This window comes from Lynx canadensis, chromosome C2 (assembly GCF_007474595.2).
Source record: "Lynx canadensis isolate LIC74 chromosome C2, mLynCan4.pri.v2, whole genome shotgun sequence".
Taxonomy (NCBI): Eukaryota; Metazoa; Chordata; class Mammalia; order Carnivora; family Felidae; genus Lynx; species Lynx canadensis.
This window is the reverse complement of record NC_044311.2, coordinates 46402748-46430644: the sequence shown is the minus strand read 5'-3', so window position 1 is coordinate 46430644 and position 27897 is coordinate 46402748. Positions and strand designations below refer to the sequence as shown.

Here is a 27897-nt window from a genome sequence, read left to right as displayed (position 1 = left end):
GATTTCTGAATAATTTGAATAGGGATTAGCATGGGGCAAAATTTTATATGGCAAATATTTAGCCATATAAATATCCTTCTATTACTATCACATATTGTTTAAAATTAAAAAGTGAAATTTAATTTTTAGATCTCTTTAAGATATTTAGAGACAAGAATATGATTTTCTCATTGTTGCTAACAAAAACATTGGATAATCTTCTCACCCCTTATATCAACACTTCTTAGTCATGATATATTAGTCTTATGATCTGCTAATGTATTCTCCTTGTTTATGTTTTTAGAATTTTTCATTGCACTGCATAAGTGAAAACGATCTGGAGTTTTCTCCTTTTCTGTCATTCTAGTTTTGATAAAATTACTTAATAAAATGAATACAGAAATTTTTTTTTGCACCCTAGCATTCGATTTTTAAAGGGTTGATATATTTTCTCCTTTAGACTCTCTCAGGAACACTGTTTTTGTTGTTGTTGTTGTTGTTGTGTTTGTTTTTTGTGATAGGAAAGGCAGTAGTAGCCTGATCAGTGTCAAAATTCTTTTGAAATTTTTAGTATGCTAATGTATCATTTAAGATAGAAAACATATTTTAGATTCATGTTTATTTTGCTAAAAAAAGGTTTTCCAGGTTTAAAAGTTTATCTTAATTGTTGAACAAACTAATCTACAAACTTCTTTTGTAACTTTTTTCATTTATCCTTTCTTATTTGGTGTATTTTTCTTCTCAACTAGGATGCCAGGTTGATTAGGATCATCAATATTACTGAATGTATGAAACCCAGAAATTTCATTTATTAATGATGCCAATTTATTTACTTATTTATATCTTTTTAAAATTTGGTAATTCTTTCTCCTTAATTTTCTTGGGTTTATGTAATTTCTTCCTAACATCTTGAGTTCAAGTTTAAGCCTTTTTTTTTCTACCATATTGTGATTGGTGTATGAGACTGAAATTTCCTTTCAATGCAACAGGATTAGCTGTGTCCTCTAGACTGTATGATATTTCATATATAGCTATATATCTATCTTCCCACATACACGTTTAAAAAGTGAGAGTTTTTGTTTTCTGATTCTTTTGCAAGTTTTGTTTTCATATCTTATTTTTTCAGAAGTTAAGAAAACTTTGAAATAGAACTCTGATGTATTTGGAAGTGTTTAAAAAATTTTTTGTAGTACCTGCATGAATCATTTTGGAGGCACACACTACTTAGACAACTGCAGAGGGAGTCTCTAATAGAACTCAAATATTGCTACCCAGTGGCATCCTTTGGGATTTGTATTAAGGTATCTTTTTATTTTCTAATACTTTGGTGTTTTGATATCTGAGGACTTGCTGACCAGGAAAGGACTGTCCCTCTCAGGGTCAGCTAATGCCTAGAGATAAGCATCCAACTAGCCTGTGAGTGTGCCATTCATATGTAAACCAACCAAGAACCCTTACCCACCCAGTCTCCTACAACTATTACCCCTTTAGTCAAATCACCTCAGGACCAGGTACCAGACAAACAGAAATAGCCCCAGTACCTCAAAGTCCACTGAAATTGTTCATGCTGCCCAATCTTACTTACTCTGCTTACTTGCCCTGTTTACTCTGCCTTGCCTATTCCTGTGGAAACCACAAGAGTTTTTCACTCACATTTCCCCTTGCTCTCTCTGCCTTCAGACCAACTCTGGGGCTTCCCCATGTGGTCCCCTCATGAAGTATCATACTCACGCCTCTGGCCACCTGTGAGTAACAGACTTTCCAACGAGAGTCACCTCCTGATCTGTTTGCCTCACCATACTATAATAATAATAAAATCTACACTTTAAGACAGGATTATAGATTTAAGAACTGCCTGATTAAAGAAAATTATTTGCCTATCATTGGGCGATGATGCAAATATCTCCCACCACCTCAGGCCACCTGATAGAGGTAGGTGTCACTTATAATGTCAGAGATAAATCTCAGGTAGGAATCTGGGTTTGCACCTTCTTAACGTTTTTGGCCCTGAACATTCCTCTACTTTTCACTCAACCATTCATGATTTGTAAAGATTTGTTATTTATTTCATGCAGCAGGTTGAGGTGTATATACTTTAAGGTTTTCTTCAGATATCTTGGCTACTACACTATTGAAGACAAAGCTGAATATATAAACTTATGTAAGTTTATTTTATAATTTCATAGATTAGAAAAATCCTATATTTTTAGCATTGAAAAGAGCTCTCCTTTTTGAAATGGTATTATTTAACTGTCTTAGTGCCTACAAGGCAGCATTTCAAGGCCCTAAACCCTTGTCAGTTGAAGCTCTGGCATTTCACAAGCCAGATGTGTTGAAGCTTTCTTCTCAATAGTAATACCGTCAGGCAATCAAAAAACTAGAGCTGTGGGGTACCTGGATGGCTCAGTCAGGTTAAGCATCCGACTTTGGCTCAGGTGAAGCTGTGCTGTCTCCCTCTCTCTCTCTGCTTCTCCCTTGCTCATGCTCTGTCTCTCAAAAATAAAATAAATATTAAAAACAAAAAACAAAAAAAAAAAAACTAGAGCTGTGAATTAGAGCTAAAGAAATGAGTAACAGCAGCAAGAAAAGAATATACAGGAAAGTAAATATTTTCTAAGGTACAGAAGTGAATAAACAACACTTAGGACAAGAAATAGAGAACTCCCTGAGTTAAAAAAACAACATGATGGGGGCGCCTGGGTGGCGCAGTCGGTTAAGCGTCCGACTTCAGCCAGGTCACGATCTCTCGGTCCGTGAGTTCGAGCCCCGCGTCAGGCTCTGGGCTGATGGCTCGGAGCCTGGAGCCTGTTTCCGATTCTGTGTCTCCCTCTGTCTCTGCCCCTCCCCCGTTCATGCTCTGTCTCTCTCTGTCCCAAAAATAAATAAAAACGTTGAAAAAAAAAAAAAACAACATGATGGCTATGAAGACTTTAGAAAGGTCACAGATGATAAACATCAATCCAAACATAACCTTTGATTCTAAGTTGTTTCCTATTCTGGGGCTTATATATATTTTATGAACCCCTCCTCAGATTTTTACTATGGATTTTCACTTAGCCAACTCATATACTGATTTTCTACTCTATGTGTAATTTTAAGTGCATAATTGGAAAGTGCTCCATGGAATCCGTCCTCAATGTGGTTATGGGTCACCTGAACTCCAGCATTCTGAAGTCAGGTGACATACATGATTCCACCATCTCTTAAGACATCATATTGACAGGTGATGACATAGGTCAAGGGTAAACTTCACAATTTGTTGTCATCAGCTAACAAGGGGGATGCCCTCACATCAAGAAATCCTGGATATTTTTTAGCCAACTCAGAACTACCATAAGTTGGACTGTTATAAAAGTGCCCTTTCTTAAACTTCTCAGGGAGCAAAGAACTCCAATTAATAAATTTGAACAGATGGCTTGATTCCACTGGTACATGTTGCTTGAAGAGCATAGCTTTTGCAAGTGATTTGTCCGTGGTAAAGTATTCACTCCAGAACCTGACCATCAGTGATTTGGGCAGAGGTGGAAAGTGTGAATTTTCCCAATATGATGGTAAATCCATATCAAGAGTCTGAAGAGCAGGATAAATTAAAGACTGGGTCTTGAGTTTGATCTTGACATCTGAGTCATCTATGAGCTGAAAATAATTTAAATAAGTTGCTCAGATAATAATTTTTATTTAAAAATATTTTTATTTACAAACAGTAGGTGGATATAGGATAAATCCAGAATCTCAAAAAGATAATCAGAAACAACAAAAAATAGATCTCAAAGAACTTTCCAATTTTCAATATTATATTGAAGACTACGTGTCTTAAATAGTGTGAATATAAACAAAATGATTTGTACAACTTTCCTCATGAGTGGGGAAAGAGATCATCTAATATGTGATTAAAAAGCAAAATATCTACCCTGACAACTAAGAATGGCAATCAGAGGAAACATTTTTTAAGTAAAACAAGTATGTACATATATTATGATATCAATAGGCCTTAACATTTAAAGGAAAGATCATCTAACTAACATTCTAATTTGGCTCTGATACAAAACACATGAATCTTAGGCAAAAGTCTAATTCATTTGAATATTTATGCTTTTTTTTTTTTTTTTTTTAATTTTTTTTTTCAACGTTTATTTATTTTTGGGACAGAGAGAGACAGAGCATGAACGGGGGAGGGGCAGAGAGAGAGGGAGACACAGAATCGGAAACAGGCTCCAGGCTCTGAGCCATCAGCTCAGAGCCTGACGCGGGGCTCGAACTCACGGACCGCGAGATCGTGACCTGGCTGAAGTCGGACGCTTAACCGACTGCGCCACCCAGGCGCCCCTGAATATTTATGCTTTTAAAATATTCAAATTACATTAGTGCATTAACACAAATTTATCTATAAATTAATATGCATATATTTGTGGGGGTATACTAGAGGTTTCTTTTATTAATAGGACACATGATCAAAAATATTTGGAGACCAGTAACATTGAGCACTAAAGTTTAGCAGATGTTTTTGTGTACATTTACTTGGTCCTGCAAGTTGTAATGACCCACTGTGTCTTATAGATTAGCTTCTCAAAGTGTGGTCCCTGGACCACTAGCATCTGCATCAGCTGAGGATTTATTAGAAATTCAAATTCTTGGGTCCTCACCCAGACACACTGACTCAAGTAGGGAGGGACCAGCAATTTATGTTTTAACAAGTCTTTCAGGTGATTCTGATGTATACAAAACCTTGAGATCTGTTAGCATAGGTCACAAGTAGTAATTATTGAAGCCACATGTACTCTTATGCTCCTCAGAGTAAAGTATAATGTTTAAATTGATGTCTATTTCTAAAAATTTAATATAGAGTTGAAAAAGGAAAGCATTCTGACATTTTTTTCATTCGGTATAAATATAACATTTTACACACATACACAGACTTACATACTAGCAACAGCAAATGGCAGCACTGTTTATTTCATTGCATTTAAAGCACAGTTAGTAATTATAGTTTGTAAAATAAAATATTTATAAGTCCATTACCATATTGTGTTATGTAAAAATAATTGTTTTATGTAAAAAAATATGTACTGAAGTTAAATAATCATTTCAGTGTTTTGTCTCAGATAAGTTTACATTCCATTTAGCTCGCTACCTAGTATGAAGAACACTGTTTACATTAGCAGATGTGTGGTAATCATTAAATAGGTAGCTAAGAGGTAGCTGATTGAATTAAGAAAAGATACAAAACTATTTTATATTTGACCAATAAATTCAACTTTACAGGTAGGTAGCCAAAATCTTTGAACATGCATATTAAAAGCAAATTGCCTTTGTAGCTAAATATAATACATATAAAATCAAATATATAGCCTTGTAAGACAGAAATTTAAATGTAACTATGTTCAAGGGCCAGGGAGTTTATCATATACCCTGAATTGACCACATACCCTCTTCCTCCCCAAAAGGACTGCACTCCCATTTCCTCCTCATCCCCCATTTTATGGTATATAGTTCTGTGTATTTCTTTAAAATTATACCATTTGTACACATTTAATCAATGTAGTTTACCTGTTTAAGGATGTTCCATCTATTCCTAGTGAACCAAGAATTGTTACTGTGACTTTTACTAAATGTTTTTTCTGCATCTAGTATAATTCTGCTTCCTTTATTAATGTGGTAAAATTCACTTATTTTTGTAAAATATACTTTTCCTTGCATTATTAGCAACTTGGTCATGGTAAATATGTATGTGGTATATGTATATTTTTCTAATACTTTATTCATGATGGTAATATCTTCATTTGCTGAATGTGATTGGCCCACTGTTTTCCTTATGTCAGATATAACATAAACAATGTGCTTCTCTGAAGATAAAGATTGCACACTCTTTTCCTATTCTCTGGACTATTTTGTATTTATTTGGAGTGGTTTCTTTCTGATATTCGTTGTAAATTTCCAGTAAAGTTTCTTAGCAGTACAATTTTTTAATTATTGATGTAATGTAATGATTATAAAATATCTCAGATTTTCATTTCTTCTTCTGTTTTGAAAGTTATATTTTTCTTGGAATTTGCCTATTGGATTTAAATATTATGAAATATCATTTTTACTTTAAAGTTTTTCCAAATTTCTCTTTTAAAGATTACAATGTTCATTCTGAACTCATTGACGGCTAGTTCATTTTCATATTTTAGGGACTGCAGAATTGTCCCTTTTTCAATCCTGACATTATTATGACTGACTTTGTTCTTCCTCATGTGTCTTTCCAGAGATTTAAATTTTTTATTAGTCCTTTCAAAGAATTAACTTTTTGCTTTTTGTTCACATTTACTGTAAGCTTGATTTTGAATATCATAATTTCTGTTATTATTATTATCATCTTCCTTCTATTTTTTTCTTTGATTTCTTGAGTCAAATGCTTATTCTCGCCTTTCTTCTTTTCAAACATATGCTTTTAAAATACAATTCCTATACATTTGTTCTAAATGTGGGGAAAATATATACAAGATATATATTCTATTAAATACTGGCCCATAGGTAATTACTGTATTTTTTTAAATTTCCATAAAAAGAAGGATGTTTTCTTGTTGGTCTTTTTCTTATTGATTTCCCACATTTTTGCACTGTGGTTAAGAGTCCAAAAGGTGTGATTTAAACTCGGTGATTTTTTGAGTCTTGCTTTACGGACCAGTACTTGGTCAATTTTTAAAAATGATCACATGTACTTGCTTTCTTCCCTGTTCTTTACAGGTCCCATGAGTTAAATGTATTAATCATTATTCCAGTCCTCTATACACTTGTTATTTTTGACTGTTTTTCTTAATTACTGAAAGAGTTCTTTTTAAATCTCTCATTGTGGTTCCGAACATTTGTGTTTTTCCCTGTAGTTCTATTAATATTTTCTTCATATATTTAAGACCATGTTACTAAATCCATACAGATTCAGAGTTGGTATATTTTCTCGATGGTTTAACCTTTTCTGTAATGATGCGATCTTCTTAACCTGGCAGCAATGCTTTTAGATGTTATTTCCAGATACACATATTCCAACCATTTACTTTCAAATTTTCTGCTTACTTATGTTTTTAATCTGACAATATTGGTCCTACAACCAGGTTATTTAGACCGCTAATCTTTACTGTAATTATTAAAATATTTGATTTTAATCTACCACTTTATTTTGTAAATCCTCCTTCTTTTCTATTTTTGACTTCTTTCAGATTGGTTGACCTTTTCATTATTCTATTTTTTTCCTGTAATAGTTTACAAGTTATACCCCTTTTCTATTAATTGATTAACTGATTTTGAGACAGAGTGAACAGGGGAGAGGGGCAGATGGAGATAGAGAACGCTTTTTTAAAAAATTTTTTAATGTTTATTTATTTTTGAGAGAGAGAGACAGAGACAGAGACAGAGACAGACAGAGCCCGAATTGGGGAGGAGTAGAGACAGAGGGAGACAGGGAATCTGAAGCAGGCTCCAGGCTCTGAGCTATCAACACAGAGCCCGGCGCGGGGCTTGAACCTGTGAACTGTGAGATCATGACCTGAGCTGAAGTCGTACAGTCAGCTGACTGAGCCACTCAGGCACCCCTGAGAGAGAGAGAATGTTAAGCAGACTCCATGAGCTTGATGCGGGGCTGGATCCCACAACTCTGGGATCATGATGTGAGTTGAAATTAAGAGTCAGCACTAAACTGACTGAGCCACCCAGGTTCCTCCCTATTTGTATTCATTAAATGATTATCCTAAGAATTATAAGGTGTATTCTTAACCTCTCAAAAACAAATGAAATTATGAAAGATCTATCATTTATTTCTTCTTAGACAATCAAAAGAGCTTGGAAGACTTAAAATCTATCCTCTCCTCCACTCTTGAAATTATGATTTGTTTTTCTCATATTTTAATTTTATATATCTTATTATTTTAAACTTTCCAAGTTTAAGATTTACCTACATCTTAAAAAAAAAAAAAAGATTTACCTACATCTTGCCACATTATTGCTCCTTGCTTCTTCCTGTATTATAAACTTTTATCTGCATTTTCATTCTGTCTGAAACACTTATTTAAACCACCTTTTAGTGTGTTTCATTAATAGCAGCTCTATTAGTTTTTGTTTATCTGAATATGCCTTTATTTCTCCTTTATTCTTAAGTAATATTTTTGTGCATCAAAGAATTTGGTTAACGGTAATTTTGTGTTGCATTTTGATGATATTCCACTGACTTAGAACTTACATTCTCGCTATTGAGAAGTAAGCTGTCAGTATGACTTGTACTTCTGTGAAGATACCCTTTTTTCTCTAAGATTTTCTTTCTTTCTTTTGTTTTAGGTTTAAAAAAATTTTTTTAAGTAATTTTACACCCAACATACTCACAACCCTGAGATCAAGAGTTGCATGCTTTACCGAATGAGCCAGCCAGGAGCCCCTCTATTTCTTTCTGTTGTATCTTGGGTTATTGATTATCAACATGTTTGCCTTGTTGTCTGTATATCTATGTATACATTTATCTCTAGCTATTTATTTAATTTTAACCTCTTAAAAAAGTATGTTTAAGGTTCATGGAGCTTCTGTTATCTGTATCTTGACATCTTTCATCAGCTCTGCAAAATGCTCTAATATTTTTGTATTCTTAAATCTTCCTTTCCCTCCCATTCTTTCCCCTCTGTTTCTGGCATAACATTTAAAAGGCTAGTGGATTTTCAGGCTGTATCTGCTATATTTCTTATCTTCTCTACTGTATTTTCTGTCTTTCTGGGCTTCCATGCTTCATTGTGCATAGTCATCCATGAGTCATATGGCCCATCTTTTAGCTTATAAATGATATCTACAGCTTGTGTAAGACCACTTAAACAATTTATAAAATTTTAATTTTGTTGATTTTATTTTTTTAGTTTTGGACTTCTGTTTGTTTTTCAAAATTCTACTTTTATGCCAAAATTTGCAATCATGGTTGTGAATTAATTGAAGAAACTTGGATAGTTACTTTATATTCTGTGGCTGATAATTGCAGTATCTGAATTTTGTAAAGTATCTTTCTTTTGTCTGTTGATTCTGCTTGCTTCCCTTCATGGCTTCTTGTTTACTTCTTTGCTTGGCTATGTTTTATTCTGTGCTGGCTACTGATTTTGAAAAATTTTTGCAGGAATAATTTGAAGTCTATTACAATACTATATTTCTTCAGGGAGGATTTTTATACACTGTTAAGTATACTTGTATATCAACTGCTCATCAATTTAATTTAAGTTCAAGGACAGATTTCCCACAACCATTCAGGTGATACAAAGCAAGACTCTAAATGCACATGGTTTGTTTTGTATCATGCTCCCCCTAACAATGAGACCATACCTCTTTAGAGCCTCACTTAAAGTCAGAAGTACTTCATAAGTGTCCCTGTTTTTTGGAGGGCCCTGGAATTTGACTGCAACTCTCTAGCTCATCTTGGTTGAATAGTTTTCTTTTGATTCACATATGCCATTAGAGCAGAGAGACATTGAGTGCTAGGTTATCTTTGCATGTGTTTTTTTTTTTCCATATCCTTTAAAAAACTTTTTGGCCTAGGGGCACCTGGGTGGCTCAGTCAGTTAAATGCCCGACTCTTGATTTTGGATCAGGTCATGATCTCACAGTTTGTGAGTTCAAGCCCCACATAGGGCTCTGTGGAACCTGTGTGGAAACAGTGTGGAACCTGTTTGAGATTCTCTCTCTCTCTTCTGTCTCTGCCCCTCCCCTGCTCACTCTATTTCTCTCTCAAAATAAATAAACTTAAAATAATTAAAAACAATTTTTTTGGCCTGGAAATCTTTCATATGTTATTAGCAGTTTAATGCTCTCCAGAATATTATATTTTAATAATTATGGATCAGAATTGATTGGTTCACCACTGTAGAAGCCTGAACTACATAAGAGAAAGGGCTCATTATGCAACATGATAAAAAGAAATTATCTCCAAAAATCCATGTCTTCTGATATACCCTTTGTACTGCATCAAGATGCCTCTCAGAGTGACAATGAGTAGGCAGTAGGGAAGTAAATTTCTGGGAAGTAGCAGAAACTCTGTTCTGCAGTTTTTTTTTTATAAAAATCACAAAATTTGTATCTTTCCTTTGACTACAAATCATAAGAAGGTTATTCTGAAGGTATCAATAGCCAAACTTATATACTTTAAAATGTGTATAGAAATGAATAATCAACAAAATCAAGAGCAAGGTTTGTTTGATTGCATAATAAACTTATGAGCAATATTTATAATTAGAGTTAGTTATTGAATTGCAGATATTCATTTTTAAATCTATAAGTAATTTTTTTTTCATATAAGAACATTTCTTCTATGCTACTGGTGCCTGGTTTAATATTTAGGTCAGATAACCAGTATCAATAACAATTTTACTCATTATTAGACTAATTATGATTATGTATCACTTCAAATTAATAGTTAATAGATGCCCAGTTTTGGGGTACCTGGGTGGCTCAGTGGATTAAGCTTCTTACTTTTGATTTTGGCTCAGATCATGATCTCATAGTTCTTGAGTTCCAGCCCCTGTGAGTGCGGAGCCTGGTCGGGATTCTCTCTCTCCCTTTGTATCTGCCCCTCCCCACTCACTCTCTCTGTCTCTCTCTCTCAAAATAAATAAATAAACTTAAAAATATTTAAAAACTAGATGTCCAGTTTGGCTAAATATCATAGAGATAGTGTAATAGTTGGCATCTGAAAATTATAATTCCTTCTGCAAGTAAGTAGTATCTATAAACCTGTTAACATTTTTTGTCTATAGGCAAGATGATTATTCTGATAACAATAGTTTTCATGTAAGTTTTAGTATATGCCATGAAGAATACTGGAATAATCTGATTTTGTAACTATAGTGACTGGTATCATTGGCTGACTGCACAAATACCAGCCCTAATATAACAAAATAGAATAGCACTTAGCCGACATATTAATGATGTTTAAACCAATGACCTGGAAAGAGTACTTTATCATTTTATTTTTTAAAAAACTGACAGAAGGTAGGAATAGAAGCACTCAGGATACAAATGTTCTCTAATGTTTATTTCTATGTATAATCTCTAATTTCTAACATATTAACATAACATAATTTGCATGGATATTTTAATGTTTGAAATAAATATTTAAGGGTAAGATATTTTTAGAAAAAAAAAATCTGAGCAACATACCTGCTGAGTCACTGCTGCAGCTAAATTCCCTCCAGCACTGTCTCCAGAAATTCCAATTCTTTCAGGACCCACACCATATTTATCAAGAACATCTTGGTGTAAGAACCACTTTAATGCATTATATACGTCTTCAAATTGATTTGGAAAGTGATATTTAGGGGCTAGTCTGTAGCTGTGGGCAGAATAACAATGCTCGTTAAGCCAATTATTTTTCAAAAAATAAAATGTGTGTGGGGGGCATGCTCTAACCCTTAAAATCATAAGTAAAAACATTTTCTTTAGCAAACCTGGTATTTGAGGTCATTATGAATCCAAAGACAAATGTCATTCTTATGATAATGCTTGCTATAAAAGCCCTTACAAATTTTTACATGTTTACATAAATAAAGGCTTGAATGCAAAACTTGGCTAAGATTTAGGGGAAAAAAACTCAGGTGATAATTTCCCTTAAATAAATTTTTACCAGAATGGTATTTTCTTTGTAATCATTTTACTTTATTAGTGACTAATAAACAGCAAACAAACATTAGGAATTATTCTATTCCAACTCAATCTAATAATCAAGTTGGCAAGTAGTCACTATTATCCCTTTTTTTCAGTTTCTTCATTTTTCTATTTATTCCCATTTGTTTTGTTTTTTATTATTAATAATTGATGTAGAATGTTTTTTGAGAGTAGATTGTGCCTGTATTCCAATACGTTATTTGGTTACTAATTACATTTAATGGAGGCTTGTACCATGAAATATTCTATACTAATTGTGTTAAATTTATTTGAGCACTTAATCTTTAAAACAACTCTATGATACAGAAAATATTATATGACTCTCAGTTTACATCTGAGAAAACTGAGCTAAAATGGTACTTATCTGGTACAAAGTTATTCAATTAATTCTAGAACCAGCCTTTAAACCTGATTCTCTCACCCTGAAGCCCTCATCTTACTTTGTTAATTAAGAGTAGGCTAGAAATCCAGCAGAGGTCATTTGTCCCTAAGATGCAGTAGTTTAATTTTATTGTAACAGGTTTTTGACTTCCTGTTTTTGATCCCCGCTTGACCTAACTGTACAACTCTTTTCTCTCTGACTCTTTTCTGGTCATGTGAAGTTCATGTTCTCTATTCTCACCTTCTCCATTTTATTTGAAACACCCCTAGAATAACCAAGGAATGACTAAGACAGCTTAGAGCATCCTACTCTGTATGGTATCTGGCCCAAACTCTAACAAATCAAGAGTACTCTTACTTGACTGAAATGACAACAACATCAAATCTATCCACTGTCTGTTTTGACAGAAAGTCATAACTAAACAAAGCTGAAATAAAAGGAAATAAAATCAGAAACTAACCAGTGTATCGAAGAGTGTTTCCATCAACACAGAGCTTATAACTATGATTTGTTCCTCCCTGAAATGTTCTGGGAAAACTATTTCTAGGATTTCATCATAGCTATAAAACATGAATTCTTCTGCTCAGTGATCCTATGATATACGCATTGTCAACTCTCTTGTCCTTCCCCACATTTCACCCTGGATAACTTAAGCCAAATTCACTCTCTTTAAGATCAATCTCTTCCTCCTTCATTCAGCAAGTAGTAGGTGGTGAAAGAATAAACACAGACAATTAACCCCCTGGCTTTCAGCAAGTTACAGTCTACCACAGACAGGGGCAAGGAAGGCCAGGCATATAAATAAAAAGCAACAATGCAAAAAATATTAGTTGTTTTAATGGAGGGGTACAGAAAGTTTCATGTGGAAATGGCATTAGATTTTATTAAAACTGCAGAGAAAACTAAAGAAAAGAGGAAGTAGGGAAAGCTAAAACCTGATTTATATATTTGTATGTTCTAGGCAGACAAGAAAAAATGTGTTTTCTGGAGCTTTTTTGGCCTTGTGAGCAGAGTGGGGATGAATCACACATATTTGCTATTGGAATTGGGTAAGTGCTTCCTTTTGCAGATAAGAAAATTTCAAGAAGATAAAACAGAATTTGCCAGTAATGAGAGGAGGGAGAAATCACAAAGTGTTACAAGGGGAAGTATCAGAATATGTAGTTGTCACAAACATTAAATCATGTGGGCCATGAGAAGAAGAGATTCCAAAGTCAGGTACTGAATATTCTTAAAATATCAAGTACACACTAAGTTTTAAACTTTTACTTAACATTTATATAAAAAAAAGTCATTCTTGGGACACCTGGGTGGCTCAGTTAATTAGGTGACTCTCGATTTTGGCTGAGGTCATGATCTCATAGTCGTGAAATAGAGCCCTGAATCAGGCTCTGGATTCAGACTGGGCATGGATCCTGCTTGGGATTCTCTTCCTCTCTCCCTCTCTGCCCTGCCCCAACACTCTCCCTTCCTCTCCCCACCCCCTCTCTCATAGATAGATAGGTAGGTAGATAGATAGATAGATAGATAGATAAATGGTCATTCTTATATTTTGGATTAGAACATAGATTTTTACGTCTTTTTAATATAAAAATAAAAAACATCAAAATTTTGCTTATTGCTAAGTAAGCTTATTCTTACTTAGTTCCCTTCTCTTGGTGAGCATGTTCTCATTCTTCAGTAATACTGTGATGAAAAGATTTTTAAAGAAGGGCTTTGGGTAACAGGGACTCATGGAAACAAACTGAGGCATGGCATTATCAGACTTTGTCTTAGAAACCTCACTTCATTGCCAGCTAAGGCCTTTACTGCCTGTATTTGTAGAAAATCATAGAGAGGATCACATCCTTTCCTACTTTGATTGATGTTTCCAATCTACATCACTCCATCAACACCTCTTTTCTTCTTGTCGCAGAGTGTGTTTCTCTTCCTATGTGTTGCCAATCCTTCTCCTCTGTACTAAGTCCAATTTCATCTCATATCTTCTAGATCAGGCAAACCTCATTCCATCCTCCAGCCCCCTCCCCTTTTCTACAACTTATTTCTATTAACCCCCACCTTTACCTTGAGTTTACAAACACGTTCATAGATCTCCTACAGGTAGATATAAAATAAATATAAAACATGCTTTTATACATAAAATATAAAACTTTATATTATATAAAGTAACACTATATATATTACATATTTAACATTTATGTAAATATTAAAAATACATAAAATTGAAATAAACTTTTTTTATATAAAATAAAGATAAAATACTCATACTCAACTCTTCTTTTCCATCTAACACCTTTCTCATTTCTTTCCATATCTATGCTGATTGAAAGACTAGAGTCATTGGGGCGCCTGGGTGGCGCAGTCGGTTAAGCGTCCGACTTCAGCCAGGTCACGATCTCGCGGTCCGTGAGTTCGAGCCCCGCGTCGGGCTCTGGGCTGATGGCTCAGAGCCTGGAGCCTGTTTCCGATTCTGTGTCTCCCTCTCTCTCTGCCCCTCCCCCGTTCATGCTCTGTCTCTCTCTGTCCCAAAAATAAATAAACGTTGAAAAAAAATTTTAAATAAAAAAAAAAAAAAAAAAAAAAAAGAAAGACTAGAGTCACATCTCCATTTCCTCATTCCTCATTCACTATTCAATGTACTCCATTTTGGTTTCATTGCAACATCCCATCATTTCTGCCATTAACAAGTTCAATAATAAATTTCTAAGTTCATGAAACACTTTTCTTTCTTCTGAAATTTGCTACAGCCTTGGCTATTGATTATCCCTTTAAGAAAGAGACTTAAAATAATTCCTTTAAACTAACAGAGCTCAAAGAAATGAATTTCAGACAACTGAAGTGTTAGCTTATCTGGGATGTTTAACAATATATCTTCTTGATATGTTGAAATCACTATCTTAATACAATGTGTGTTATATGATAAACTACAATTTCTAACAAGGGGCACATACCAGCACTCCCCAAACACCAACCACCACCATGAATATAAAATAAGCCTCTTCTTAGTCTCTCCGGCTTTCATTTTGGTACATATATGCGGACAGGAACATTGTTGAAAGTTGTCTCCATCACAGTGACATTTTCATCAGATGTGGGTGGGACTTCTTGAAAGCTCATAAAGAACATTACAATGTTCATGGCATGGTTGATTCCCAATAGTTCAATAAACAGAACCTAAAAGGGTGGGGGGAACCACACCAGGTTACACATCGCAAATATCAATGTTATTTATGCACGTAGGAGTATGCTATATGCTCCCAATGGTCCTGTGTCATACTGTCACAGGTAAATCTGAATGCCATGACTGGGAACTCAGACTTTTTACCATAATAGTTGCTTTAGATTTAAAAAAAGATATGTAAAGAATTATTCAGGTATTACAACTTGGTGGGTTCTAGGCTTCCTACTTTGAGCACAAAGATCAACAGGGTAAGTTCCCTACTTTAAATAAGCTCAGAGTCAAGTGGGAGAAATAGATATATATAAGCAGTTATAAAGCAACATAATTGCATAGCTGCATGTCTCATAGACAAGTACAATGAACTTTGGCAAGGGTCAATGGAAAGGTAAACTAGCTGCCTGGATGTGAGACCTAGGGAAGAGTTTTCAAATAGTAGGTGACCTCTGATACGGAACAGGTTTGGCTGGACAAAGGAGGAAATCTCACTCTAGGCCAAAATTAAAGACACAGGTACACTCCTACTTCAATCAGAGAAATGCAGGTAGCTTAGTAAAGCTAGGAAGTCAGGTCCCTACAGGGATGCGTAAAAGAAAAAGGACCTCAAAAGGTAAGTGGGAGCCAAACCATGATCTATAATGTTGGAATTCCAAGAATCAAAAAAATTGTTTTCCAACCTTACTTTGGAAACATGTGGAGTATGGTCCTAAGTGATCGATTAAAGAGTTGGGTCAACCTCTGTCCCACTTAATGAAGATAAATGCAAAGGGAATAAACAAAATTATCTAATTTCAACACCAAATCATCCCCATGTTCCTCAAAGGTAGGTCAGGGAGATACATTTCCCAGAACTCCTTGCCAGGTTAAATTGTGTTACACAGAGGCACTCTTGTAAGACTGATAGGGTAGAAATAAAGAAAAAACCATTATTTCCTCTGAGCCCCTATGGATATTTATGTGAACATTGACAATTATGTGGCTTTCCATACCTCTGGTTGTCCTTTTGAGAATTACCAGTTCAGTGATGCAAGCAGCTTCAAGTACTGGTGGCTTCCCTTCACCCTACACTCTAAAGGTTGTATACCTCAAATTCTATATTCTCAAACTGTTCCTATTGGGATATTTATAACAGTATCTATATTGTAAGAAAACAATGATTGATAGAGAATATAGCCCAGAAGTTCTCAAGAAAGGAGACCATTTAAGACATGTGCTGGAATTAGATAACTGACCTGGTTAGATTTACATCTAGTAAATTGTCTCATTGCTAATGCAAAATAGAATCTGTTCACACATGAAATGTAGTAGCAAAAAAGTTATTAAATTAACACCTGTAATAGTTCTTATTAAAGCATAGTTTTGAGAGATCAAGTAGCTATTGCAATAAAATATTATGGTGAAAATAATGAGTTCAAGCACTAACTGAACTTGAAACATTACCGAAAGAAAAATTACTTTCTCAGTTATTTAGGTTTTCAGTTCAAGTTACAGTCAGTAAAGCAGATACTCTGCAAACTTTCCCTGAAGAAATCTCATCTTTAACAGCTCTAAAAGCAGAACCAAAGTTTGATCTTGTAAACTGTAGAATTGCCATGCAAGGTAAAGTCACCATCCACCAGACATTTTAAAAGCTTGGTCTAAGTTTCATATGTGGGTGATATTCTGAGTAGATTACATACATTTATATGGGTTCTGAACATCCTCAACTCCCAAATCCTCCCAGACCTCCCCTAGTAGAAGCAACAGAAACCAGCTTCAGTAGTAGAAGTATTTAAGGAAAATGAGGCACCAAATTTCCCAGCTATTGGAGGGGAAGAAATCCAAAGGCTGAGGGAAATAGTAATGTCTAATATCTAATTTGGTATTGTAAATAAATATCTAATTTATTATTGTAATCCATAACCCACCGCAACACTGTGTACTCAGCAAACTCCAGAGGATATCTATATAAAGACATTGATAAATATATTAGTGAGTGGAACCTTAGCATCTTAGCATACCAAAAGAAATGAGAAAAGATAGTATAAAATCAACTAACAGATTGATGACAGGTTGATAAATACTAACAGCTACACACACACACACACACACACACACACATATAAATATGCACTCACATGTATATAATGTACTATATATATTCATATCAAGTTATAGATCTCATTAATATCTAAGCCTAGCCCATGTACAAATCTGTATTTATATGCACATCAATATCCATGTCTGTTTCTATCTCTATAAAACTTTTAGGTATTTTTCCAGAAATTTTACTTGAACATGATTTTCAATATTTATTTTATCCAGGATTGCCAAGGTTCAGCTGGGAAATTTTTTCAGATGGTTTTATCTGGCTATAAAATCACAAGCATACAGTGATAACACAGGCAGTTGTATGGAGATAGATATAAATAACAATAATATTTACTGTGTTTAGTTTTTGCCAGGTACTGTGCTTGTTCCCATTCAATTCTTACTAAGACCTGATAAGTAGTAATATATTCCAGATTTTCAGGTCTGTACATTGAGATGGGAGAGTTTAAAATTTCTTTTCATGTCCACCTAGGCAGTAGATGCTGGATGTGGGACTGAAGTCCAGGTCTGACTCTGGAGCAGATGTCACTCCTGACTGGCCAATATGCCATCTCTTAGTGACCATCACTGCAAAAGGCCCATTGAAGAAGACAGAGCGTGACAGTGGATGCAGCAGTCAAGGATCCCTCAGTATCCATAGAACTTTGACGGGTATGAGAGAAAACACAGAAACCTAACTCTTTGGCCACCTTGCGGCTGGCCCAGGGTCCAGCAGAATGTTGTTATATTTTATGACCAGCTGCATTTTCCAATCTACGAATGCTACATCTGGGTGTGTGTTTAAGCATCAAACAAACACCCCCTCCTTACTGGTACCCAGCAGCTATTCCAAAGGGACTCCAGTTGTCAGACTCACAAAAAGTATACACTTTCAAGAAATGACTGCCCTCATGTTACAATTGCAGCCAGAAGTGTAGAACTTCATGCAGAGTGAACTGCAAATGCCTGACAGGCTTTGGGAGGCCAATTATTCTAGCTATGAGTGTGCTTTAGGTCTTCTCCATATTTTGGATATACTCCGCATACAGACAGCTCCACATATGCTGACCATGCCCCCAAAACTTGGGCGTCTCCTACAATTGCTCCTGTCTACAATTACACAAGGGGTGGAGACTCGTACCTCCAGTAGACCATTTTCTGTCATCTTTATTTCTATGTTATTTCTACAGTGTTAAATAATGTTCTCCATTTTTCAGCTGGGTGTGACTTTTGCACAAACACTCCAACCAATTAACAAAAAATGTCTGAAGAAATCACATAAATATCAGGCCTGCCGATTTTAAATGTTAACACAGAAAAGCGATAGATTGTTTAAGCATTAATTTATTTAGTTTTAACAAATTTAAAATTTCTACAACCTACGACATAAAGTACGTATCAACACAACATTTTCCACATGGAGGGAATTTAGTTGGCCCTCTGGCTTTAAATAAAAGCTAAGTACAGAAAATATAAGGCCCTCTTTCAAAACATAAGTCACTGGACTCAAGTATTTTATCTGCAAAATATAAGACTGTTTAGTTCAAATAAATATCATTTTAAATGATAGAAAATGGTCTATGTTATGCAAGTTAAAGAAAAGGACTTAGTTATAGAAATAGTAATTGTCACATGTATAAGACAGTACTAGGTATAAAATTTTGTAAGATGACTTTATAATCTCACAAACTTTTGGATCCTACTACAGTGTAATAAACGTATAACAAAAGACTAGGAAGTCATCAGTATGTTAAAAATAGTGTCCGTTGTCCCTGGAGTCTGAACTGAATAAGAAGGGCTTTACAGTTTCTTTAATTGTCTTCCCTTTCATGAACTCTGATGAGTTAGAGCATTAAGTTAATGGATATATCTTCTCAAATCATTTACTGTTTTTACACTAACTCTAAACCCTAAAAGGATTTTTAATGTAAATTTGAGATATCAAATTATAAACAAAAAAAAATTCCGACCAACTCTGGAATTTATATCCTTCAGTTTATGGACAAAATGATTTCTTGCATCTTTATCATCCAAAGATCTATCATCTAAAGGAAAAATAGTAAAATAAATTTCTGGTGATCCAAATTTAAGAAACAGTACTATGACTTTGGCTGCACCCAAGTTACAGATCTGCATATCAATTGTAGGTATTCAGCAGTTTGAAAACTAAAAGGATAATTGGGCCTCAAAATGTTCATCCTTTATAGGCCAAAGAGTAGCAAAACGAAATAAGCAGGGCTAGAAGAATCAACGCCAAATGTAGGAAAAGAACAGAGATGATAAAACCAGTATTTTTAAAAATGGTCTCAAACCTAGGGAACTTCAAATTGTCCCAATACAATTAAGGAAAACCTTGTAATCTGGTATAATGATGGAAAACACTTTCACAAATGCTTATAATCTCAAACCGGAGATAGAGCTGACAGTGTTGTGTTATTTGATTATAATGTTACTTCTTACCAAGACGAGATGCAACCTCCAAGTCCTTTCAAGGTGATGCTGAGCCATCTATCAAAGTTGGCATTTTGGTTAATTATATTTGATATTTCTATTACAGGAGACAATGCTACATCACAGACAAGTTGACAGGTGATTATATTCAGTGACTTCCATTTTTCTTCATCATTGAATTATTAAAAGTTTGAATTACTATTCAAACGGCTTCCAACCCATGAAGAAAACAAATTAGAAAAAAAAATTGCTACAAAGTGGATAATATACTACACAGTATTGCAGAATGGATTTTAAGAAGAATGGTATGAAGAAATATCACAAAGGAGAAATATACATATTCATAGAAGACATGGACATATTTGGTGGTGATCACTAGTCAAAACAAGGAGGTGACTAAACACTGGTACTGGTAGAACTTAGAAGAGGAATGTATAATGAAAGACAAAATAATTTCAGAAATAAACACTAAGTTGAAAGTAACACAAGGTATTATATATGATAGAAATGAGAAAATCACGGGGCGCCTGGGTGGCGCAGTCGGTTAAGCGTCCGACTTCAGCCAGGTCACGATCTCGCGGTCCGTGAGTTCGAGCCCCGCGTCAGGCCCTGGGCTGATGGCTCAGAGCCTGGAGCCTGTTTCCGATTCTGTGTCTCCCTCTCTCTCTGCCCCTCCCCCGTTCATGCTCTGTCTCTCTCTGTCCCAAAAATAAATAAACGTTGAAAAAAAAAAATTAAAAAAAAAAAGAAATGAGAAAATCAAAAGGAAGAAAAAATGTAGAAAAAGATTAAAAAGTACTAGGAGGGAAAATGACACCATCTTTGAAGACATACAGAGAGGATTGTGTATGTATTTACATGTGTATATATGTATATATACATACAAAATTAATCTAAATAATAAAAGAAAACAAAACTATAGACCAAAATAAATATTTTAAATAAAATTCAAGAATAACTTATAAAAGATAAAGAGTTGAAGCTATACTCCAGTGAAACTGACCCAAATCCAACAACATACTTGCTAACAAAATTAGTACAAATGATCAAATCACTAATAAAATGAAAATAAGACAAGTCTTGCACTTATTCAGAGCTACATTAATGCCAGAAGAGATATTTAAGAACACCTTTAAAAATTCAAGGAAAGAGATAATGAGCCAAGTGTTTAATACACAGGTTAACTGTTCTCAAATTATTATTATTCTAATTTTTTTTTTTTGTTTGTTTTTTGCTCCAGAAGGCAGTTTGCTACAAGATGTTTAAAGGAGATTAAAAAAAAAAAAAAAAAAAAAAAGCTTCAATTTCACATAATGAGCCTTACTAGAAAAGAACCACAAGTCTTTGACGGGCTACTGGAGACACTGGATAGGGCAGCCAGCTGCCCTGTCACCTTAGCAGGTCATGCTTTACAACTGGAAATCATGTACATCCAGTTTCCTTTGGCTTTTTACCAGCTGACTTGTTTACAAATATTTCAGTATGAATGCATTTGCATGCTTAAATACAAGGTTATTGCACAGAATTCTGTAACTAATCACAGCGCTAGTCAATCTTACTGTTTCTGAAGTTCACACTTCAAAGTGCTTCATTTGGGCAGGATTCATGCCATGAAACTCACAATACGACTTTTTGTCTGTCTTCCTGTCTTTTAATATTTAAAAGATTACATTTGTCTTTTAATATTTAAAGTTAAAGATACTTGACTACTTCCTTCATATTTATTCTATTAGGGGTCTGCATTAAGGAATAGTTAAAATAAAAAAAAAAGTTTTTAAAATCAGCAAGCCAGTTTTACGAACAAAATTTCCAAGACAGAAATTTTTTTTTTAATTTTTTTTTCAACGTTTATTTATTTTTGGGACAGAGAGAGACAGAGCATGAACGGGGGAGGGGCAGAGAGAGAGGGAGACACAGAATCGGAAACAGGCTCCAGGCTCTGAGCCATCAACCCAGAGCCTGACTCGGGGCTCGAACTCCCGGACCGCGAGATCGTGACCTGGCTGAAGTCGGACGCTTAACCGACTGCGCCACCCAGGCGCCCCCAGAAATTTTTTTTAAATAACAATAATACAAATACTTTCTCCTGATTAAATTGTTAAATAGTCAGTCAATAAAGCTCTATAACTACCAAATCTGTTAAAGTTTTCATATATGTGTTAACCAACATTAGTTTCCATGGCTCCTCAATGTTATCTGGGACAGGTATATAAACATAATATGCCCCAAGAACCCCCATAATCAGAAGTAAAATGGTCTTTCTTCCCATGATGGTTCTCATCTGCTCTTTTGACTTGGTGACACGGCAAATACACTTGAAATATTCAGTGGCTGAAAATTACACCCACTTTTTGGCACCCTCATAAAGTGTCATCTAACTTCCTGAACACAAATTCCACTGCTTAGTCTGTCATTTCATTGGCTGTCCTGTTACTAAGTTTACTCATTAAACTTAGTAACAAGTACAAAGAACTCTTCTGTTGCAAATTTTATCATATCCAACAGCCTTTATTATGTTGCTAGTCAAGTCAGTAAACAAACACGTATTGCACAGTTACTAGGTGTAGTAACTACTAAAGAATAGGCCATGATCCAATATAAGAAACTCAGTATATGCTTCAAATAACAAATCTCAGAGTTGGGGAGAACCAACAAATATTTGAAAAGTATTGAGAGCTTTTACAAAGTAATATAGATATGGTCATATGTATTTTGTATTACTTTTATTGTCTTGCTACAATTAAAATTACCAGTGAATAATAATCATGTTAAAATTATATAATAATCATGGAGAGAGCTAACAGTTTTTGACTACTTACTCTGATCCAAGAAAGTGTACTAAAACAATTAAAACTTATTTAAAGTTCAAAAGTATTGTCACATGAGAGAGAGAGAGAGAGAGAGAAACTGAGACAAAGTTCAGAAACTTGTGCAAGCTCATTCAACAGTATGGAGTGAAATCAGTACAGTCCTCTAAGAGTGCACATTAAAACCTCACTTGTCCCAGTCTTCAATTAGTCTCAGATTACAGATAAATACCTGAAATTAAGAAGATTAAGTAACTTGTCAAGGTCATACAAAATCAAGTAGCAGTGTTAGAGACACTTATTGTTCACTAAATACCCCTGTAATATTTAGATCCCTTCTCTTGAGGTTAAGTGAGGTTATGGGGCTAGTGCTGGTAAAAAGGACCTGATAGAAAGTCATTTGTCATTTCCAGACAGAAGGAGTTAAGTAAGATCCAAAGACCTGGAAAACATTTGTTTTTGTTTTGCTTCCAAGATTTTATTAAAACTCAAATTAGTTAACATATAGTGTAGTACTGGTTTCAGGAGTAGAACTCAGTGATTCATCCCTTACATATGACACCCAGTGCTCATCACAAGTGCCCTCCTTAATGCCCACCTCCCTCTAGCAACCCTCAGTTTGTTCTCCAGAGTTAAGATTCTCTTACAGTTTGACTCCCTCTCTCAAACCATCTTTTAAAATGGTAGCATCACAAAATGTAAGTAGTTTGGATTGCTAAGGGACCCAAAAGTTTAAGTGCTCAAACTCCAGAAGCATTTTCTTGTGGAGCAAGTAAATTTCATGCCAAGTTTAAAATATGTGACATAATCCCCATATCACTTTAAATATATTATATTACTTAGCTCTCATATCAACACTGGAATGTAAGAACTAAGACTATGAAAAGTTTCGTTCTTTCCCAAGATCACTTCATTACATATTTCCAAAGCTATCATTTTAGCCTAGATCCTCAGGCTCTGAGGTCTTTATTCTTAACTCTGCAAATTAACGAGAAGGGGAAATCCATAGGAGCTGGTCATGTCCATGTAGTGTCACTGTTAATTTTATTCAAAAAAATTCTTGAACTTCTAGGACTTAGATCCTTTTTTACCTACTTGTATCTGTCTTATCTAGCCACACCCAGGGAAGGCACTGACATCAGCTTCTCTTTCCATACTTAGTTCATCTGGGACACAGATTTATTTTGGACATAATAAATCCTTCAATAAAGTTGAGAGGATTTTGATATACAGGACATGTGGACTAAAGTATAATCAATACTTCAATTACTTGATAACACTTCAAGTCTGTTTACTGTCCATCTTGACAGAAAATCGTATCTATAGAGTTTAAGTAAAACAAGACAAAATCAAAATATTAATGAGAATTAATAAATCATGTGATTTGATTTTTTCTTCATAGAAAGCCTCCCATGATAATTTCGTATTTCCACAATTTATATTGAAATCCTAGGAAGAAAATCTAACAGTGGTCCCAAACATCAACTAATACTGCTCAGGGATTCTTTGACTTGCTCATGATTAGCTTTCTAAGCTCCATTCTGTCAAGTCCCATTCAAATCCTATACCAGCATCCAGCATCAATGTAGCTGTCTTCATTCAATGTGACTGACATGGTGTTAGTTGCTGGGAAGGCCAAAATGAAATACGTTTTCTGATTTCAAAGAGCTCATATTGTGGGGGCACATATGTACACATCAACAGCCCCTGCCTTGAAAAGAGGAAGGTGCTAAAGGAATTCTATAAATTTTGAAATCTTTTATGAAACAAGATAAATACAAGAGCTACAAATATGCAAATTATAAAGGTTTATGGCAAAGGTTACACTGAGACAGGTGTTTGGGTAAGGGTAATGGGTTGGTAAGTTAGAGAAAGTAATACTTTCCAGCTAAAATTCTTTTCAAATAAAGAGTCCTTTATTTAGTAAAGTAATGAAGGAGATTTAGTAAATACAATTTTTAAGAGAAATTTCTCAATTTAACATATAACTATTCTTTTATACAAGTTTTATCTTAATTAATATGCAATTATGGCTGACTGCATTTTGTTCAATTTGTTGTTGATTAACTGCACTGATCCATAGCAGCTGGACTTTGGGTGTATGTGTTTGTTTACCATCTAGAAGTTGGATGAGCCCCTCCTTCTGCATTACCAATGGGATTCCCACATAGAAAGAGGGGGTATAAATGAAAACTTTGGATTTGTAGCATTACTCACTAAATACTGCATTTTACATCAACTGCTCTTGCATTAGTGCTCTGAAAGAACCATGATCTTAAGAAACTTGCTAAGTCAGATGAATGTAAGTAGAGATTTTTTCCAGGCCAAAGAATAATGAGACTTGGTTAACCAATGGTGTACAGACCTATGGATTCATTTCCCCTAGCCTTTGAGCTCATTTTCAATCTTCAATCATTAGTTACCATTACCTCCATCAGCCATTCTTTCTTCTTTTCCTTTCTAGCACTTAAAACTTTGACTTTTTCCCCTCAGAAAACTACACAGTGCAATTTCTTTCTGTCATGTGTAGTGTTGTCTGGCAATAAAGTTATCTTTTGAAAAATGTTCTATTTATGTCTATTCACTTGGAAAGAGTAGGAGACAAAATTAAATGACTATTTGAGACCCAGCACAAAAGGAAGTAATATTTGAAGAGTGCCTATCAATGTGCCAGGTTCTGTGGCATGAGTTTTAAAAAATTTCTTCATTCAATTTTTACAAATATTTTATGCGTTATGTATTATTTTGCCAATTCTTACTAATGAGAAAGTTGAGGATCAGGGAGGAATAAGGACTTTGCCCGTGGTCACAGAGTAAAGGGTTTGTTAAACAAACACAGTGATTCCTAGTTTTTGACTCTCCTACCAAGAACCAGGATCTAAAACTAGATATGTCTGACAACAAAACTTCTGCTCTTTCTTTTACTTCAGTGGTTTCCTACACTCTTCTACCCTCAAAAGAGTTAAGGAATATCATTCCATTAGTAATGATGATTCACAGTGGAGGTTATATGCAACTGAGACAGTCAAGTACCCCTTGAACAAAGCATCAAACCCTTAATGGTGCAGTGTTTCGGGAAGAGAGTAACACAGAGATTCTTTTAAAAACCTCTTAAATGATTCTGTCATGGCCCTTCCTCCCAGAGCTTATATGAAGAATCACTATTTTATGGGCAGCTGGGTGGCTCAGTCAGTTAAGCGTCCGACTTTGGCTCAGGTCATGATTTCATGGTTTGTGGGTTGGAGCCCACCATCAGGCTCTGAGCTAATAGCTCAGAGCCTGGAGCCTACTTAGGATTCTGGGTCTCCATCTCTATCTGCCCCACCCCTGCTTGTGCTCTGTCTCTGTCTCTCAAAAATGAATAAATGTTAAAAAAAATTAAGAAGCACTATTTTATATTGTTCTACCTCTATGAAAACACTCTTAGTTAAACAGTTCTAACTTAGACTTAATAGGAGTAGGACGGTGAAAACTTAACCCAGCTGATGAAAGTGAAAATCTGGATAAGTGATTGGGAAATATGAAATTGTATATCAGTCAAATGTTTTTAACTGAGAATACATTATTACAGAAAAAAAAGCTTCAAAAAATCTTCCTTAAACTTGCCAAAGTAGTTTGGACACCAAGAAAACAGAAGCTCTCTAGTTTGGACAACCTCTTTTCTACTAACCACCTAAAGTATCATGAATATGTATTAGCTTGTTTCTAAGTGTTTATCTCACAGGTCCCCTTGTGAAAAAAAATTATAATATATATTTTAAAGAAACAAATTATTACTCAAATATAAAAAAATAACAGTAGAATAAAATGCAAAGCACCTTTTTCTCTATCCTCTTTTTGACTTGTTTTAAGTATATTGTGAACAAAATTTAATTAATTAACTAATTAATTTTTTATTTATTTATTTTTTAAATGACTCAGCTTTTATTCATTAGTATCTTGCATCTTAGAAGAAACAAAAGACAGACAAGTTAGTAGAGCCAGGAGAGCTCCCTGGACAAATGCAATGAAACAGGTGCAGACAGGGCTCAAGAATCCATCTGAACAGATGGAGGCAGCACCCTCTGAGAGTGGGCCCGGACCCAGGGGTGCTCCAGGATCTGCGCCAAAGGCAGCCGCTCCAAAGGCTGGTATCTGAGAAGCTTGGAGATCAAGTCCTGGGCCCCCAAAGGTATTGACGGAGGAAACCTGATGTCCACCTCAGAGATGGGGTGTGCACAGACCAGCCAAAGTCTGTGATCTTCACCTCACCCCTGAACCCCAGCAGCAGATTCTCTGGCTTGATATCCCTGTGAATCACCTTTTTCTCATGGCAGTATGTCAGAGCATCTGCTAATTCTTCCATTATCATGGCTGTGTGCTGTTCATCCAAAGTGTTGCTCTTTTGCAGCTCCTTGTAGAGCTCACCCCTTGGAGCATATTCTAGAATCAGGTACACCTGGCATGCATCATGGAAGTAGTTGTATAGGCATAGGATATTGGGGTGCTGTAGATGCGCCTGGATCTCAATTTCCTGGCGCAGCTGGTGCTCCAGTCCTTCCTTTTCGATCTGGGACTTGAAGATGACTTTCAGGGCCACAAGGAAATGGCTTTCCTTGAGCCGAGCCAGGTACACGTTCCCAAATTTTCCCTTGCCAAGAGGACGCCCGATTTCAAAGTCCTCAATCATGAGGCGCCGCACGGGGGGCATGCCGAGCTGCACGAGACCTGCTGCAGCTGTTCCCTGGTCTCAGGTCTGCTCCTCTTCTTCATCTGCGGCCTGCATGCTGCCCGACTGCATCGCAGCGTTTGGGTGGCTCCCCAGGAGCTGGCACGGCGGCGACAGGACGCCTTCCCGGGCCCTTTGGAACTGTCCTCAAAAGGGGTGAGGGTAGGCAGCAGCCAGGCTGAGGCGCTTCCAACGCCGACGGCCCCCCACAAAGCCTCAGCGCAGCGCGTGGAGCTGCACCTCCGGAGATCAAGGAATTCAACAAAATTTATATATATCTTTGTTGGTTTTGATATCAAAACCAACAAAGATTAGAAAAACCAGAGACCACCAGAAACTCCAACTCTACAAGCATCATAATGGCAATAAATTTGTATCTTTCAGTACTCACTCTAAACGTCAATGCACTCAATGCTCCAATCAAAAGACATAGGGAAACAGAATGGATAAAGAAACAAGATCCATCTATTTGCTGTTTACAAGAGACCCACTTGATACCTAAAGACACCTTCAATTTGAAAACAAGGGGATGGAGAACCATCTATCATGCTAATGGTCAACAAAAGAAAGCCAGAGTGGGCATACTTATATCAGACAATCTAGACTTGAAAATAAAGACTGTATCAAGAGATGCAGAAGGGCACTATATCATAATCAAGGG

General features: G+C 35.5%; 1 protein-coding gene and 1 pseudogene across 1 annotated transcript; both read right to left on the bottom strand.

Annotated features, from left to right (window-relative positions):
* Positions 1 to 3018: 3018 nt before the first annotated feature.
* AADAC (arylacetamide deacetylase) lies at positions 3019 to 21990 on the bottom strand. The gene is given in 5 exon segments (XM_030328432.1): positions 3019 to 3615; positions 11137 to 11308; positions 12380 to 12449; positions 14974 to 15196; positions 21853 to 21990. Coding segments are annotated over 5 exon segments (1200 nt in total).
* Positions 21991 to 26450: 4460 nt separating this feature from the next.
* On the bottom strand, positions 26451 to 27308 carry LOC115523988 (annotated as a pseudogene).
* Positions 27309 to 27897: the final 589 nt, after the last annotated feature.